The following is a 17,461-nucleotide window of genomic DNA, read 5'->3' as shown; positions in this document are numbered from 1 at the left end:
TCTCATCATAGAGAATCATATCAGACCATTTCAGAGCCTGGTGATTGCAACTAAGCAAATCACCAATCAAAGAGGGCGTTGTAATCGTTTTAACAACTAATCAAGGTAGGATCATAATCGAGCCAATAAAAAATCTTCTCAGATGTTTCTCTTCCAATCAAAATACACATTCTCAATGCTCAAACTTGCTCAAAATCGAATCTGCAAAAAGGGTCAGAGTGGCGCAGGGTGGCGCGCCTACGTGGCGCTGACGCGGTGCGTCCATGGTGACGCTCCGCGTCACTTTTGACGTGGTGCAACACTCCTGGGTTTCTGGTTTTAAATCAAATTTTTCCTCTTTCTTCTTTATTTCTCTTCACTGCTTCTGTTCTTGCTGTTTTCGCTTCTTCAACTCAATTTTTCCTCAATTTTCTTGATGTGAATCAAGAGGCTAATTCTTTTAAAGGGTCCAAGACACTTTCAAAAAGTCCAAATAGCTTCATTATGGGCTACCCAAAAAAAGAAATAAACAAGGAAAGGTCCACTAGATCAACAGGGAACGAAGTAAGCATGATTTGCAAAGAAGAAGTAATGGAGCAGTTCACTTCTAGCGAGGAGCACGGTGGCCACGTGCCGAAATGGGGCCCACGCATCGGCTTCTCGGCACCGGACTGAGCCCAGCTACACGCTGGTGTGGCGCGTGTCACCTTGGGTGGCGCGTGTGGTGGTGTGGTGGCGGTGATATGAAAAGAATGATTTTTTTTACTTAGCTTTTTCTAGAGTTTTTACTTGCAAGTTTTTACCTTTCACTTGAAAGGGTTTTTCTTGGTTTACTTAGGACAAGTTTTAATTTCTGTTATTTAGTTGATATAAACTTCCTAAGGTTGTTAGGAAAGTTTTTAGTTAATTAGAGTTTGTTTAGGATTAGTTTTCCTATTCTAATTAGAAGTAGTTATTCTATTCTAGTTAGGATGCTTGGAGAACAAGGTTAGGGGTTTGTCCTTATCCTTGTGGGAGTAGAATTAGTTGCCTCCTATGTCTATAAATAGGGGTAATTTTCATGGATTTAGATATATAGAAAATCAGATTAATTTCAATACAAATTGTTTAACTTTGTTTAAACTTTTCTTTGCTAGTTTTCAATTCAAGGAGTTGTTTTGATAATTAGAACGTTCAATTCTTAGTTCTAAGAGTAGTCTAAGTTTTTTTCATTAAAATACTTAGATCCAGGAGTGGTCTAAGTAGTTTGAGTAGGCATTATTCGTTCTAGGAGTGGTCGTTTTCAAAGTCATATCTGGTTCGTTGTTCTTAGATTCTTCGATTTTTCTTAAGGAATTTGGAAGGATTGTGTTACTTGTGTGATTTTAGATTATTTAAGGGGTTAAAATCCACATCATTTCTTCACGAAAATCTCTCTTTTCTCACTTAAAATCTTAGTAGATCTTATTTCTCATATTCATTTTCAATTCTTGGGTATTTTCGCTGTTTGGAGGTATAAACTGTACAATAGGAGAAGCTTTCGGGTTGGATTTTCGCTCATTTTCTTCAACTTTCTTTGCTCCAAAATCACAATGTAAGTGTTCAAACTTGTTTCTCATAGATTATGTTCAAATTTGGTACACAATTATGCCCAATTTTCGGATTTTTCGAAAGATACCCATGAAAAATCAATTTGGGGGTTTTTTGTGTGATGCTTGTTTGTCAAAAATGTTTGTCTCATGGTGTAGTATATTGATTGGTGATCGTTTTGATATTAAATGTATGTAATTTTGGTAAGAAACGAACAAATTATGACCACTCTAAGAGCTTAGTAGGAACTCTTTAAAGGAGTTTCCTCCATTGTTGAGGTATTACTCAAGCTTTGTATTTTTAGGAAAATTATGCTCAAAATATGTTTCTTGGATAATACTACTTTGTTTGTGAAGAACATAGTATCATGCGGTTTAGGTGAACTTTTATTATGCCGTAGAGACAATTAGGAAATAATATGAGATTTTTAAACTAATCTTGCTCTGAGGAAAATTAGGGTGAAAAATCCATAAAAATTTTTAAGCCCCAAAATATATTAATAATGAATTTTTAATAAGTTGTGGACCTCTCAAGTAGCATAACTCGCCGTCAACTGCGGGGTTCGGGGTTGAGCTCTCGACCTGACTACAGGGAAGGTTCTCTGGTCGAGGAGGGTACAGTGCACATTCGAGGTAAGGGGCGTGCCTTTGTTAATCGAGTACGAGTGTGGTCGCCACCGGAGTCGTGGGATGGTGAGACGGTGTTCTTGGAGCCGGACCACCATATCTTGGATAGGATCCAAACTGGTTTGCCTGACGAGAACATAGTTCGTACTCACGGGTCGGGTAACGAACTTATCTTGGAGATGTACGCTGATCTGGTGACTGACCCAGAGTTGGTTACTGACCTCTACAGGGCTGTAGAGCCTCTCCATCGTCTAGATGAGGGCAAGGCCATTGTTCGTGGTATCCTAGAGTTTTTCTGGGACACTACGAACACTTTTCATTTTCCGTGGGTTGAGATGGCTATCACCCTACTCGACTTCTCTGTGATCAACAGACTCGAGTTCTGCTTGCGACTTGTGAGGGTTGATCCTGACATTTTGGTTACTTTCGGGTTTAGTTCGAGGCTATTGGGCCCGATTGTTTCCCGGCTACGAGAGGAGCAGCAGGGGAGGAAGGTGTCAAAGAAGTCAGTGAAGTCGGCTTCTCTTGCTAATGGGTTTTACATTGAGGATACTACTACCGAGCAGAAGATCCGGATCTTTGTGCTCATCCTCCTCTCCGAAGTATTTCACCTAACCGGAGCACTCAGTCTCTGTTGTGTTACTTGAGGTCTCAAGACTACCTCACTCACATTGGCTCATATGACTGGGTCAATTTGGGTCATGTTGATCTACTTTTAGGCCTCCATCGCGGGTGTCAACAGTATAGTGCGGCAATTGAGGTGACCGTATCTGGCTTCTGGATGGTCGTAGAGGTATTTCTTCTTCTCTTTTCCCAAGTTTATTTTACGCTTTATTGTTCCTGTTCTTTATTCTCAACCTCTCGCGATAGGTATGGTTCTACGATTACTGCTAGACCCTTGCGCCTGCCCGACCGAGCGATTTGGCTTTTCCGGTCGGTACCAGATGGTCGACCGCGTGCTGGGTAGATTCTTTACCTTGGAGAGTGTCCGAGCGGCAATAGGAGAGGTATAGTTTCGATTCTTCATTTCTTTGATTAGCTTCATTGGTTGAATCTAACCTTCTCACTTCTTATTTCAGCGCCCTGTGGTCACCTATTCTCCCTGGGTGACAATCGATCAGCGTCCATACGCCATACGCCCTGACTCTAACTTCTCAGATGAGGATCTTATGAGGCACATATGCTCCGATGTGGTATCTAGGGGAGAAAGTTATTTGTCAGCACTCCTCTCAGACTTTCTTCGTTCCAGGGAGGCCTCCTTCATCGATGCTACATGTTGGTCGGCTACGGGAGTATACCAGAAGTAACACCTGGTCTACCGATTTTCGGGAATTGGTACAGACTAGGCCGGACTATGAGCTCATGATGATACCGATACTTGCTCCTTTTCCTGAGCCTGAGGTAGTTGTTTTCCCTCATATAGCTCCTATTTCCTTTTTATGTTTTTCAAGGATTAATACTTCCATTTTTCAGGAGTCTGGTGACTTCTCTTACCCTCGACTTTCTCTCCGATACGCAAGACCATATGGGACGGTTAAGGAGGTAATCCTTGAGACGCCTAAGGAGTGGCGTATTGCTGAGCGATCCCTCCCCCGGTCTGTGAGATTGGTAGGTTTCGCTGATTTTTCTGTCTGATTTTTAGTTTTTATCTATGTTTGACTTTCTTTCATGGTTGCAGCTTCCACGCGAGGGGGTGATGCACTTGCTACGGGTAATTGATGCTTGTAAGTATCAATTGATTCGCTGGAGTCACCTCGTGACCTGCCGAGATGCAGATGCGGCTTGTTCGGTATGATATTCTACTCCCTTTTGCATTTTGGTTTATTGAGTAATTATTGTTCTAACATCTTTTCTTTTTCTTTTGCATTCGCAAGACAGGGCACATCCTCCTCCGAGGCAGAGTGGCTCGGGAGAATTTGGTGCCGAAGGCCTTGGTCACCAAGGAATTGGCGAGTCTTCGCAGTAGGGTGCTGCGCGTGGCGAGATGAAGATTGAGGACCCATACCTCGTCATTCTCCAGCGATAGCTCCTAGCTCCAGGTGTTCGTCCTCAGAGTTCGGATCGGAGAGCTTGCAGGGTGGTAGTTTTTCTTGGCCTATTGGTCCTCCACCTCTGTCCATGGGTCCTCTGTTTCAGCCGTTCGGACAGCCTGGTTTTGGAGCTCTGATGAGGCCCCTGTTCATGGGCTCACCTTTCGGAGGCGTTATTCCTGGGTCGGAGCTTTAGCAGTTCGTGTCAGGCGGTCAATAGTATATAGCTTGGAGGGGTCCTGCTCTCCATATTCCTCGTCCTGGTGGTGACGGTTAGAGCCAGGAGGCGACGCCGCGGACACGGATGTGGGACGATCTTACCAGAGGGCCCCTTCCGTCTTCGGGGACTTAGATGTTTGTTATTGTTTCATGTTTTGTTTCATTTGACTTGACCTGTATATTCGTTGACTGATCTGTACTTACTAACTTTGTGTTCATTGATTTACATTGACTATTTTTGTATATACATATTTATTTAGACTTGACTATTGCCTATGTTCATGTGGACAAGTGTGTGGGTACTTGTGTAATTTTGCGAAAACTTTACGTCATTTTTATTATCATAAGTGGAGGGTATCCGACTTTCTCCCGAAAAAGTAAATAATAACAAAAATTGCAATATTTATTAAAATTAAACCCATATGTACAAACTGTAATTTAATTTTGAATTTTAGTAAAAAAATAATCAATAATTAAAAATACACCCATAATAGACTTCAAATACAACTTGGTATACAAGTATGACTCAAAGCTGTAAAATATCCATTGTACGGGATTTTGTCGCAAAAAAAAGCAAAAAGGCGCGGAAAAATAGGGAGTGGCACAGCGCGCCACTGGTGTCACGACGCGCTACTATTGACGCACTAGTACATAATTGACCTTAAGTAACATCTAAAAAGTATTACATAAAGTGGTAAAAGTGTTATCATAGACAATAGGTTACACTTTAGTGGGTGATGCATCTGCCCATGTTATCTAAGGTCTTATGTAACACTTTGGGTAACATAAGGTAACACTTTTAAAAGTGTTACTGTAAACCCTCTTTTGTAACACATTCTTATAATATTAGTATCATTTTTAAAGTGTAACTTTTTATTTCTTATGTAACACTTACTTATCTCTAGTAACATTTTTTAATCATATAACACTCTATCAGACATCTTGTATCACTTTTGCAAAACTAATGTAACACCTTGTTGATTATCAGGTAACATTTTTCAATCATCTTTAGACATATAGTATCACTATATTCGACATCATGTATCACTTTTTGCAAAATAATGTAACACCTTGTTAATTAATAAGTAACATTTATTATTTAAAACATGCAACTTTATTATTTTTGTAAATATATTAAAATAAGATTAACCTGTACAACAACCACAAATGAGAAATTAACATATACGATAGACGATAATTTAAATTGATATAATTTCATATTTTCTTTAATAAAAATCGATTACCACAATTTTTTTTTGTTTGGCTAAACAATCTAATAATCTAAACTAAAAGATTATCATGTACTACTTTATATGTAATACTAATAGTCCCTCTTCCTAACAATTCAGCTGAACCTCTTATCATTTAGTTCCAAGGAAAATAACTAAGTTCCACACTTCCACCCGCACAAAACACCAAACTCCCACTCTTTCCTTGATCATGACTTCTTGTTGCGCGCTCTTCACTTTCTTTTCCATCTTGTCCTCCGTCTTCAGCTGCATCTGCATTCGCCGAATAGTCTGATGCCATTGTTGTTCTTTCATTATGACAGTTTTGATCTTTCATCTACACTCTTCCTTCTATAGCAAAGCATGTAATTGACCTTATTAGTTCCATTACTCCTACAATGATCAAAAGGTAAAAGATTAAGAGTAAAAAATAATCAATACAGATTCTGATAGATTTCACTCAATCCCACGCCCATGATGCAAACCTAATGCAAAAGTCATTTACCTCTTTCATATATTCATGCTTTTATCTTAAAATCCTTGTTTTAGATAATAAATAATCTTACAATTACACTTACCAAAAGCATAAGTAGCAGAAAGCCTTTCCTAAGGATTCCACAAAATAGCATCAAAAATATGATTGCAAATTGAATTTTTTGGGACAAACATAACAGAAGCTACAGGTCAACATCTTCACACAGTAAGGGCAACAATTCAAGTATTAAATAGTAACAACTATGAATTAACAACAGCCAACAACAATAACAATTCCACTAACAAGACCAATAGTATCCTCAACAACTAATCAACTGAAAACTCCAAAACAATATCCTAAAACACATCATTCAAACTAACAACTAAAGCTGGTATTGACTCACTACTAATTTTGCAGCCTAAAATCACAATTAAACCATCTAAACACAACATGCAATTAACTTAGATTTTTCTGTGGGTAATTCGTGTGTACCTTAATTTGAATGGTGAATATTGTACTAAGATCGGAACTTTCTCAAACTCAGTTAAAAAAAAGTGAAACTTAATAAATATTAACATGAATTAAACTACAAATTAAATTTCAATAAACCTTAGATTGTGAATTAAGCCTTAAAGTATCCAATTTACTCATTGTTGTAGCTACTCTATTGATACTATTTGAGAGCCGAAGGGAGTAACAAATAAATAAGAAAATTATTTCAGTTTTTTATTAGAAAAATATCAACAACAAAAAAAAGCACTATATAATGTGATAATTAGTTAGGATGAGCAAATAATGACTCACAACTCAACAATTTCCCACCTGCCACACAATCCACCATCCAAATGGGCTTCACAATATGTAGTCCACCAATGAAATATCTACAGCAAAACATGCAATGAAACAGACCACATTCAATATAATTTAAGGTATTCTACAAATAATACAAAGGAAAAGAGAAAAAAAACACAATGAGGTAACTTACTGCAAATTATATGAGTGACACGGTGCCCAAAAAGTAATTCTCAAATTGGCTTCCCCCATGCTTCAGCTTATATGTCTGATACTCCTATAAAGTTTTTATTATATGTGGTTATCATAATCAGTAAAATTAATTGATCCAAGCACCAATTACAAGAAAATTTGGGAGGCTAATTATTGACAAACCTGGCATAATTAACCCATCTCTTCTTGGATTTCTTGTAGATGCCCTATAAATTTATCATTTTAACTGTCAGGTTAGAACAACAATCTACCTAAATTATCGTCAGTCAAGTATAGCATTACTTTTTAAGAGTAGCTACAAAAGTAAGGTGATAGCAGGGCCAATTTATCATACTTGCTTAGTGTATCCTCCTTTCGTCGAGTGCTCGCATGCATACAACTGCATCCTACAACAAAAACAATAAGTATACCCAACTTACAACAATTTTCCAACTTAAATTTCAAGAGAAGGATGAGAATAATGCAGAGAGAGTACAATAATGGTGAGAGATGAGAAGTAGGATAACCTGTTTTTACATAATTAACTGATCATGCAAGTATGAGAAAGAGATAAACAGAGTATAACTGAGTTTTCTGACTGAAGTGAAAGCTAAACTCATCGGACACATAAAATTCCAAAAAAATCAAGCAAAATCCAAAAAAATGGGGAAATTACAGAAAATTAGCCAATTAATCATCTTAACCCCACAAAATTAAAACTTGGAAAATGTAGCAAGTGATGCAATCATCACAAATTTCTTACAAAAGTAACAATTAATCAAATTAAGTATCGGAATAATGGAAAATAAAAACCCAATTCCATAACTAGAGCTTAATATAATTAAAATTACAAAAAAAAAAAACCTTGCCAGGAGTGGTGGTTTTGGCCGTAGCAGGAATAGTAGCAGTAGCTTGAATATCACACACAAATACACAATTCCTCCGATTATAACTGGCATTGCCTTGTATTTGTACATCTCTTTTGCCCACAATTACTTAAATTCTCGACAAGCTTACGAGGAATCCATTCAGAAAAGAAAATAATTATATTACAATTGGTCAGATTAGTCAACAAAGATCAAATTAAAAGGTAAATCAAATCAGAAATAATTGAAGAGATGAAAAAACAAAAATCCCAAACTCATCAAAATACTTCGACCAATTCAGATACATGCATCAGTATGATAATAGTGAAATTAAACATGTTAATAGGGAATTGAAACCCTAACTTTAGCTAACTCAAATTCTTGTTGATAATGGAAGGGAGAGGGAACGAAACTAACCCTAACTTAAACTTTAAGGTGGAAGCCGTCGAAGATTGAAGCAAGGAGGTGGCAATTGTTGTCTTTGGAGGTGGCAATCATCGGTGTCTCTTCAACTAGGTGCACGGAGTGTTGCATACGTCTTCGGGTAGGAGCACGGGTTGCGATGGGGGTAGCCTGCAGTGGGTGGGGGCTACACTGTCGCACCGGAAGCGAGCAGGGGGTAGCGGTGGAGCACCGAGAGCGAGAAGCTCCATCAAGCTTGATGGAGAAACCGAGAAATACGAGGGATTGAGGGAGGCAAAGAGTTGTGAGGCTATGAGGGTTTTTTTTTTAAAAAAAATTATATCAAATTAAATTTACAACCAAGTGTTATTACAACCAAGTGCTACCTAATATCAAAGTGTTATTGTAAACTGTTACCTAATATTAAAGTGTTACAAAAAATGTTACCTAATTCAAGTATTCAATATTGTAACACCTCTTAGTGTTACCATAAAATGTTACTTTTTTCAAAAGTGTTACTATGGAGTGTTACTTATGTTATAAGTGTTACATTGAGTGTTACATTCTAATAAAGTGTTACCAAAATGTTACTTATTAATCTAATATTTTGCATTTCAAGAAGTGTTACCAATTACATGTTACATAAAGTCAATTATGTACTAGTAACGCAGCGCGTCACTTTTGGTGTACTGCGCCAATTCTAGGCGTTTCCGAATTTGATCCGAATTGTATTTATGTTTAGTTTTTACTTATAAAAATAAGTTGTTCCATCAGCTTTTCCACAAATTCGAGAGCTTTTCCACAAAATGTGTCTCTTGATGTCAATTTTCTTCATGCTGTTTAGAATATTGGGACCCTTCAACCCATTGCTTTAGGTTTAATTCTAACGAAATTAGTCCTTTCCCGGAAGAATTTAGCGCTATTTTTGGTTTTCCACCTAGGCTTTTAATTGCTCTTCCTTCTTTATGTGAATATTATTACAGGGATTTTGAGCGTTTCTTCAACCTTTGTAGTCCCCTTCTTGATTCCATTGTTTGTGGTAGAGAAGTCGATTTATTCAAATTTGCAGATTTATATTATCATCTCCCTTAATCCGAATCTTTTCGCATATATAGCAGAAGAGCATATATTTATTGCATATTTTGCGAATTCTTCTTTGTCCATGGAAATAGCACCATAGGTCATGCGGGATTACTTTCTTTAATAGAACATATTGAAGACGGAAGGACTCCAATGTTGACCATCTTAGGAGAGACTATGTTAGGTTTAGATGCTCTAAAAGAAGTTTTTGGGTCTCCCATGAGGGGGTCTCCCTCACTATTACAGGTAGAAAATCAATACTTTTATCTTTATTAGTAAAAATGTTATTGATTCAATAACGTAATATTTTTTTTTTATTTTTGCAGATTTGGCTAATGAAAAGGCTTCAATTAATTAAGCCCCCAGATAATATTGAAAAATACACGCCAAACACTTTTGTGAGGAGAAGGAGGAGATTTTCTTCAAAGATGTCGGTTGATGATTTGAGGAAGTTTTTTAAGATTCGCAACTTCAACATTCAATGGGTCATTCCATGGTGGAAAATTGATAAAATGGTTTCCGTGAATGATTCTCCATTCAATCATCTACCCAGCTTGTCACTCTTAACTTTCTATTACCCCTCTCGTGTAATGAAACAGTACGGGATGGAGCAAACCATTCTTCCAATTAATGATAGAAGTTGTCCTCATGAACCTTACATGTATGCTAAGAATCTCGACCGTTTCGAGACTTATTGGGCTGAAAGGCAATTTTGGGATATTCAGTACAACTTCAAAATTCCACCTTTATCCTAGGATTATATTGGATGGCTCCATAACCGTAGATTGAAGGCGTCTAAAATCCCCTCAAAAGCGAAAGCTCCTACTACCAATGATTGTCCTATGAATAATCCTCCTCCAAGTCGTTCAGGTCCTAAACCTAATAGGATCTACTTTAAGACTCCTACTGCTCCGAAGAAGAAAGACTCAATTGTTGGGAAAGGAAAGGGAAAGATGACTCCTAAACGCGGTGATAAGAAAATCTATAAAGAGAAAAGAAAGTTTCAAACCACAGAAAAGGGTGAAAGCTCTAAAGATGGATGTGGCGATTCGATCCTCCAATGGGTCCTTATTGGTGCAAAGGAAAGAAAAAGAGGATGATCAGCAATTCAAGTGTTATCAAAAGGAAAAGAAAGACTAGACTTCTATTGCTTTGCTTAGATTTTAGACATTTACGCTCTAAGTTTTTTTTAAGGTTTCGAATAAGGCGTTACACCATTAGTTGATGTAAGATTTCTTTAATAAAAGTTTATTTTAGTTTAAAAACGGTTTTTTTTTTTGATATCGAATTGTGAATTCAAAAGCAATGAAAGAAATCTGACCAATTTTATTTCTTCTAAAACTGGAAGGTCACCACGTCATCTAAGGGGTGACGCAAGGTGGCGCATCTTTCCAAGAGTGACGCGCTGTGTCAATGGTGGCGCGGTGCACCACTTGTGGCGCAATGCGCCACTCTGGAATCTGTGCGTTCTTTTGTTTTCTTTAATAAAACCTGTTTTTTAAATATTTACCTTTTCTAAGGAATTAGGCCAGACGTAGCTCTTTTTAGGCTATGAGCCTGTTGAATTAAGGGTAAAATTTCTTAAGTTGATCGAGATTAGACATATTAGAAAATGCATTGCCATCCATAGCAGCCAGTTTATCCGCTCCTCCTGACAGAATTGTTTTAACTATATACAAACCAGACCAATTGGGCCGAAATTTTCCTCTTTGGTTTAATATGTTCTTCCTAAGAGCTTTTAGGACTAAGTCACCTTCTTTTATGTTTCTAACCTTTACTTTCTTGTTGAAATGTCATGCCATACGCTTTTGATATCCTTGAACATGATGCAAGGCCGCTAAGCGTTTTTCGTCCGACAATATCAATTCTTCATATCGAGCTCTTGTCCATTCTACTTCATCTAGTTTACTTTCTAAGGAGATTCGTAAGGATGGTACTTCTAGTCTACGGGTTGTACCGCATCCATTCCGTAAACTAAGGAGAAGGGTGTTACTCTGGTAGATGAACGAATAGTGGTACGATATCCCCATAGGTCGAAGTGTAATTTGTTGGGCCAATCCTTGTAATTCTCAGTCATTTTTTAAATAATGACTTTTAAATTTTTATTGGCTGCTTCGACTGCACCATTTGTTTAAGGTATATGTGGAGATGAATGATGATGCTGAATCCCATACTTCTTGAGCAATTCTTCGCATTCTCCTTGAAAGTGAGTTTTATTGTCACTAACCATCTCATGGGGGACTCCATATCTGCATATTATATTTCTTTCTATGAAGAAACCCACATGCTTAGCTGTGAGCTTAGCATATGAGGTGGCTTCAACCCATTTGGTGAAGTGGTCAATGGCTACAAGGATAAACTCATGACCTCCTGTGCCTACTGGAGTGATTTTTCCAATAATATCAATTCCCCATGTCGAAAAAGGCCATGGTAAGTTATATGTGTAAAGTACAGAAGATGGAACGTGCTGCAGGTTGGCATATATTTGACACTCGGGACATCTTTTCACATATTGGTAACAATCCCCTTCCATGGTACTCTAGTAGTAACCTTGACGTATGATTTTCTATACCAACATCTTTCCATTCATATGGGTCCCGCAAGATCCTTCATGGACTATTCTCATTATCCTTTGTGCTTCTTTCTTCGTAACACATAAGAGAGCCCTTCCTTGAGGCACCCTTTTATGAGGTTCATTATTGATAAGGGCGTATTGTGAAGATAAGAGTCTAAAAACACGTTTAGCTCTTTTGTCAGTATTCGGTGGGTATTCTCCTTTGATCACATAGTTTAAAATATCTGTATACAATGTTTCTTCATTATCCTGTTATTGTTCTTGGTCATCATCAAGGGCTTGGACATAAGCTGGTTCGTGTCTTTTCTCTATTGTTAAAGGCATTCGTTTGATACCTTCAGGGATTCTAACCATTAAGGCTAACCTTGCTAAAGCATTCGCAAATTGGTTTTCTTCTCTAGGAAATTAAGTGTACTCTACTTTCTTTAGTTGATCGGTAAGTGTTTCTAAATAGGTTTGGTATGGAGCAAGACTCTCGCTCCTCACCTTCCATCTTTTGGAAATCTAGTTGATGATGAGGGATGAGTCTCCATTGATTCGGAGCTTTTTGATGCTAAGGGCCAATGCGGTTTCTAATCCTACTATACATGCTTCATATTCGGCAGCATTATTTGTTACATCAAAGCTGAGTTTTATTGAAATCGGAACATGTTCTTCTTGAGGTGACACAAGCAATACTCTTACTCCACATCCTTTTTGGTTCGGGGCTCCATCAAAGTACAAGGTCCAGGCGTCATCTTCTGTAAGGAGAAGTTCTTCATTAGGGAATTCATATCCTTGTTTCTATGCATCTTCAAATTCTTCTAGCGAAAAGTCGGCTAGAAAATCGGAAACTGCGGTCCCTTTTATGGCCTTTTGTGGTGTAAATTTCAAGTTAAATTATGCAAACATAACTATCCACCTTGATATCCTTCCATTGAGTGTGGATTTTTCAAATAGATACTTAAGAGGGTCTACTTTTTGAAAGCACGTGGACCGTATGAGTAAGCATGTAGTGTCTTAAATTCTTTGTGGCCCATACAAGTGCGAGACATAACTTTTCAAGTAGACTTCATATTGTAGCATTTTCTTGCTTAGGTGGTAGGTGGCGTTTTCTTTTCCATCCACTTCTTGTGCTAACATTACTCCCATTGTTTCATTGGTTATTGTTTAATAAAGAAAAAGAGGTACATCTGGTACTGCTAGGGCTAGTACTAGAGGATTTTCCAAAAAAGCTTTAATTTTGTCAAAGGCTGTTTGGCAGTCTTCATCCCACACTACTGGTACGTCCTTTTTGAGCTTCCTAAATATAGGTTCGCATATGGTGTTAATTTTGATATAAACCTACTTATGTATTGTAATTGTCCTATGATTCCTCGAATTTGTTTTTCGGTTTTTGGTGGGGGCATTGACATAATAGCTATAATTTTGGTTGGATCTATCTCAATTCCTCTAGTCAGATAGCCTAGAAGTTTCCCTGAAGTAACCCCGTACGCGTACTTTGCTGGATTAAGCCTCATATTATATTTGCGAAGTCTTTAGAAAAACTTGCGTAAGGTTATTGGATGCCCTGATCGATCTTTGGATTTTACAATCATATCATCTATATAGACTTCAACTTCTTTGTGCATCATGTCATGTAACTACGCATTCGCCGCTCTTTGGTAAGTGGCACCCGCGTTTTTTAACCCAAATGGCATTACCGTATAGCAATAAGTTCCCCAAGGCGTGGTAAAGGTGGTTTTCTCCATATCTTCTTCGGCCATGAGAATCTAATTATACCCTACGTACCCATCCATGAATGAGAGGAGTGCATAGTATGTTGTATTATCTACTAGAATGTCAATGTGGGGTAGAGGGAAATCATCTTTTGGGCTTGCCTTATTGAGATCCTTATAGTCAACACACATTCGTACTCTTCCATCTTTTCTAGGTACTAGCACGACGTTGGCTACCCATTCAGGGTATTTGGATACTTTAATAAAACCTGCAATTAATTGTTTCTTAATTTCATCTTTTATTTTCAAAGCTACATCGGGTTTCATGCGACGTAACTTTTGCTTTACGGGTTTCATTCCTGGAATTAAGGGTATGGTGTGTTGAGCAATGTCTCTACTTATTCCTGGCATATCATCATATGACCAGGTGAAGACATCTATAAATTCAGTTAATAAATTGATTAATTATGTTCGTTCTTTTGAATTTAGAGTTAGCCCAATTTGAACTTCTTTCTTATTATTGGGTTCTTTAGAGAGATTGATTGCTTCAGTTTCTTTAATTACAAGGGTGTTATTTTCATGTTCTTCCATTGTTTTCATTATTTGTTTATCATTTTCATCGTTAGCAAAGCAATATTCATCGTCTAAATTTAAAGAGTAGCACAAGAAGTAAGCAAAAAAGACATGTTATTGAATTCGGTAAACATTACATCAAATAGAGAGAGATCTGTAGAGACCCCTAGATTAATTAGACTAGGATTAGACTCTATACTAGGACTAGAGGTAGGGGTGAACGAATAAGAGAATCTAAGGACTTCAGCTCTAATTCAGACTCGGACTCAGACTCAAACTCAGACTTTGACTCTGACCTAGACGACTCAGATTCATTGAAAATGGGACCTTCTCCTGTTGTAATAGTCATTTTCCTTCCATTGGGCGTAGTCACTTTCACCGTCTTGCGCCATCCTTGTAGTTGTTCTTCTGCGGGAACTATGAGCTTTGAAGGGTCGAAGCTTTGGCTTTGTAGGGCTAATTACATGAGTGATGAGTCATGATCTTTGCGTTTGACTACCTCTTGTCGAAAGAGAAATCCCAGAGCCTTTAGATCGAAACATAGAGGTGCGGGATCCTTTGAGATAGGTAAAGAGATATTCTAGGAAGTGATAATCCAAAAATATCTTAAAACCAAGATGTCGTAGGCCATGCTTGATAAATGGCTCGGGGAATTTATGACATGGGTAATCCTCCCCTTCTTTTAGGAATTGTCCATTTAAAGTAAGGGGGTATGGGTCCAATCGTATTGTCTCTCCTTGTATACGGGCTTTTCTCCGTGCCATGGCTTGGGCTTTTGCCTTCTTGATCTCTTCTAGTGTTGGATTAAATCCAAGTCCAAAGGTATCTATCTTTGGTGGGCTTGGTAATTCTACTCGTTGGGCTTTGTCTTTCTTTCAGCCCAAAGTCATTCCTGGAAGATAGCGTTGCTTTTTGAGGAGAGCGTTGACGAGTAGATTGGAGTAAGGATCAAGGTCCATCGGTGTTTTTTCTTCTTTTTCTATCATGGTTACTTCTTCAGCTTGAAATCCCCACAAGTCTTCATCATGTTCATCGTGGCCTACATGAATTAGTGACTTGTCTACTACATTGATCTTCATTGGAGAGGCATCGATGGTTATGGGAACTCCTCCTACTATGGCTTTTACCTTTTGATGTAATGTTTGAGAAACAGCCTTGAGGTCATGAAGCCAAGGGCGTCCCAACAAGAGATTAAAGGAGGGTTTAATGTCCACAACTTGGAAAGTAGTAGCGTGTTTAATCATTCCAGCGGTGATATTCATAGTGATGGTTCCAAGAGCTTGTCGCCAAGAGTTATCATAAGCCCTTATACCTTGAGAAGAAGGGGTGAAATCTTCATCCTTGTACCCTAACTTCCTTGCGGTATAGAGAGGACATACATTTATTGCCGAACCATTATCAACTAAGGTCATTCAGACCTTCATCCTTTTGCACACGACTGTGAGGTGTAGAACTTTGTTATGTTTATCACCTTCTGGAGGTAAATCATCATCGGAGAAAGTAACCAAAATGTTTACATTTAGGAGATCTTTAGTGAGGAAATTAACCAACCCTTGAGGAGTTGTATCTCCATCTACTCCTACTTTGGTTAGAGCATCCATGACTGCCATTCTATGTTCATATGATGAGGCTAGAAGCTTCCAAGTCTTTAAGGTAGACATCTTCATCATCATCACCCCATATCCCATTTATAACAACATCATTAGAAATAGGTTTGTGATTCATTAGTTCTTTGGTGATAAAGAGTGTTCCTACATCGATCATCTTTTGAATGAGATCTTTGAATCTGTAGCATTCTTCAATAGTATGGCCTTTGTATTGATGATATTTGCAATAAGAGTACTCTTTCCAACTAGGAAACTTGTATTCTATGATTGAAGGTCTTGAGGGCTCAAGGGGATGGACAATGCTCTTACTATGGAGCACGTCGAAAAGCTTATCATAGGTAATGGCAATGGGAGTATATTCTTGTATGATCCTTTCTCTTTGTGTTTTCACAGGGTTGGGTGGTTTCTTTTCGACCGTGTTTATTTGAGAAAGAGAATCACTAATCCTTTGTAACCTTTGTTGTTGATGCTCTATGAGAGTCATCCTAAGATCTAAGTTACCAAGGAATGATGCGAGGTTTGTGAGAGCTTTTGTCATCCCTATAATCTCTTCTTTGATTTCCTGATTCGATACCTTGTCTACCGCATCGTGAAAGGTTTCTTCTTCTTCTTCAATGGCATAGATCTCATCATCGATAGGCATATCAACTTTCATAGGGAGATTTTCATCAAAGGGTTTGATGAGAGTAGAAGCATCAAAAGGTGTTTGGTCCTCCATAATAGCCACTGTATCGCCGAGAGGTGAATGATTAATGCATGGTTTCATACTTGCTGGAGGCACCGACATTTTATTATTGTCGATCAAGTCTTGAATAACTTCCTTTAGCTTCCAACAGTATTTAGTAAAGTGTCCTCTCCTTTGTTGGTATTTGCAGTGGGCATTAGGATTCCAATTTCCTGTCCTTCTTTCAGGAGCTCGGTCTTGAATTGGACCAATAGGAGTAATTTATCCCCTAGAGTGTAGACAATCGTAGGCAGTGTCATAGCTCATTCCGATGGGGGTGAATTCTCTTCTCTTTTGTTCCCTCCTTGGTCTTTGGTTTTTAACAGCCCATACATCATTAACATTGTTGTTTGAGTAGTTGGCTTTGGAAGAAGAAGGATTGTCTTTCTTTTTCCCTTTCCAGCCACTATTGTTTTTACTGCTAGTGCTTACTTCTTTCTTCAAGAGGTAATCTTCGATGTTGATTCCTATTTCATAAATATTTCTGAAAATCGATATTCCTAGGAACCTTAGATGCTTTTGGTAGTCTTCCTGGAGGTTGTCTATGAATTTCTTCACAGACTCTTTTTCACTCGGAGGGTCAACCATCTTAGTGATAAGCGCACTTTAGGGCGCGCTTTAGAGAATATAATAGGATGATTTTGGACGTATTTAGGACCGTTTTGGTCGTTTATTGCCTTGTTATGCTTATATCCCTTGTATTACGTGCTTCACGAGTTTCGGTCTGTTTTTGGTGTGTTAACAGGTATAGTTGACCAAGTTATGTCGAGTCCCGAACCATTGGTGCGTAATCAGGCTATTATCGATCCTAGTCCACCAAGCTAAG

General features: G+C 38.1%; 1 protein-coding gene and 1 long non-coding RNA gene across 6 annotated transcripts; one reads left to right on the top strand and one right to left on the bottom strand.

Annotated features, from left to right (window-relative positions):
- Positions 1 to 493: 493 nt before the first annotated feature.
- LOC110706248 lies at positions 494 to 4,684 on the top strand. Of its 2 annotated transcripts, XM_021884138.1 has the most exons (6): positions 494 to 2,967; positions 3,045 to 3,181; positions 3,254 to 3,575; positions 3,648 to 3,782; positions 3,853 to 3,963; positions 4,053 to 4,684. In XM_021884138.1, the coding sequence occupies exons 3-6, from the start codon at positions 3,363 to 3,365 to the stop codon at positions 4,167 to 4,169; spliced, it is 576 nt and encodes a 191-aa protein (XP_021739830.1). In that variant the 5' UTR covers positions 494 to 2,967; positions 3,045 to 3,181; positions 3,254 to 3,362; the 3' UTR covers positions 4,170 to 4,684. The 2 variants fall into 2 exon arrangements, with proteins under 2 accessions (XP_021739830.1, XP_021739829.1); XM_021884137.1 differs by having other exon boundaries at positions 3,254 to 3,782; positions 4,049 to 4,684.
- A 910-nt stretch (positions 4,685 to 5,594) lies between these two features.
- On the bottom strand, positions 5,595 to 8,721 carry LOC110706247. Of its 4 annotated transcripts, XR_002508287.1 has the most exons (7): positions 8,395 to 8,720; positions 7,976 to 8,123; positions 7,467 to 7,518; positions 7,295 to 7,338; positions 7,113 to 7,196; positions 6,950 to 7,008; positions 5,595 to 6,045 (listed from the first exon to the last, which is right to left on the bottom strand). It is a non-coding gene; the product is annotated as an uncharacterized LOC110706247 (long non-coding RNA). The 4 variants fall into 4 exon arrangements; XR_002508288.1 differs by having other exon boundaries at positions 6,932 to 7,008; positions 7,976 to 8,721; XR_002508289.1 differs by having other exon boundaries at positions 7,467 to 7,511; positions 7,976 to 8,718.
- Positions 8,722 to 17,461: the final 8,740 nt, after the last annotated feature.

The sequence above is a fragment of the Chenopodium quinoa genome, unplaced genomic scaffold (genome assembly GCF_001683475.1).
Source record: "Chenopodium quinoa cultivar QQ74 unplaced genomic scaffold, ASM168347v1, whole genome shotgun sequence".
Classification (NCBI taxonomy): Eukaryota; Viridiplantae; Streptophyta; class Magnoliopsida; order Caryophyllales; family Amaranthaceae; genus Chenopodium; species Chenopodium quinoa.
This window is presented reverse-complemented; position numbering and strand designations above follow the sequence as displayed.

Coding starts and splice junctions, on each gene's coding strand:
- LOC110706248 (XM_021884137.1), top strand. CDS start 3,363: ATGTGGTATCTAGGGGAGAAAGTTATTTGTCAGCACTCCTCTCAGACT. Junction 3,783..3,852: donor TCCCCCGGTCTGTGAGATTG/GTAGGTTTCGCT, acceptor TCATGGTTGCAG/CTTCCACGCGAGGGGGTGAT. Junction 3,964..4,048: donor ATGCAGATGCGGCTTGTTCG/GTATGATATTCT, acceptor TGCATTCGCAAG/ACAGGGCACATCCTCCTCCG.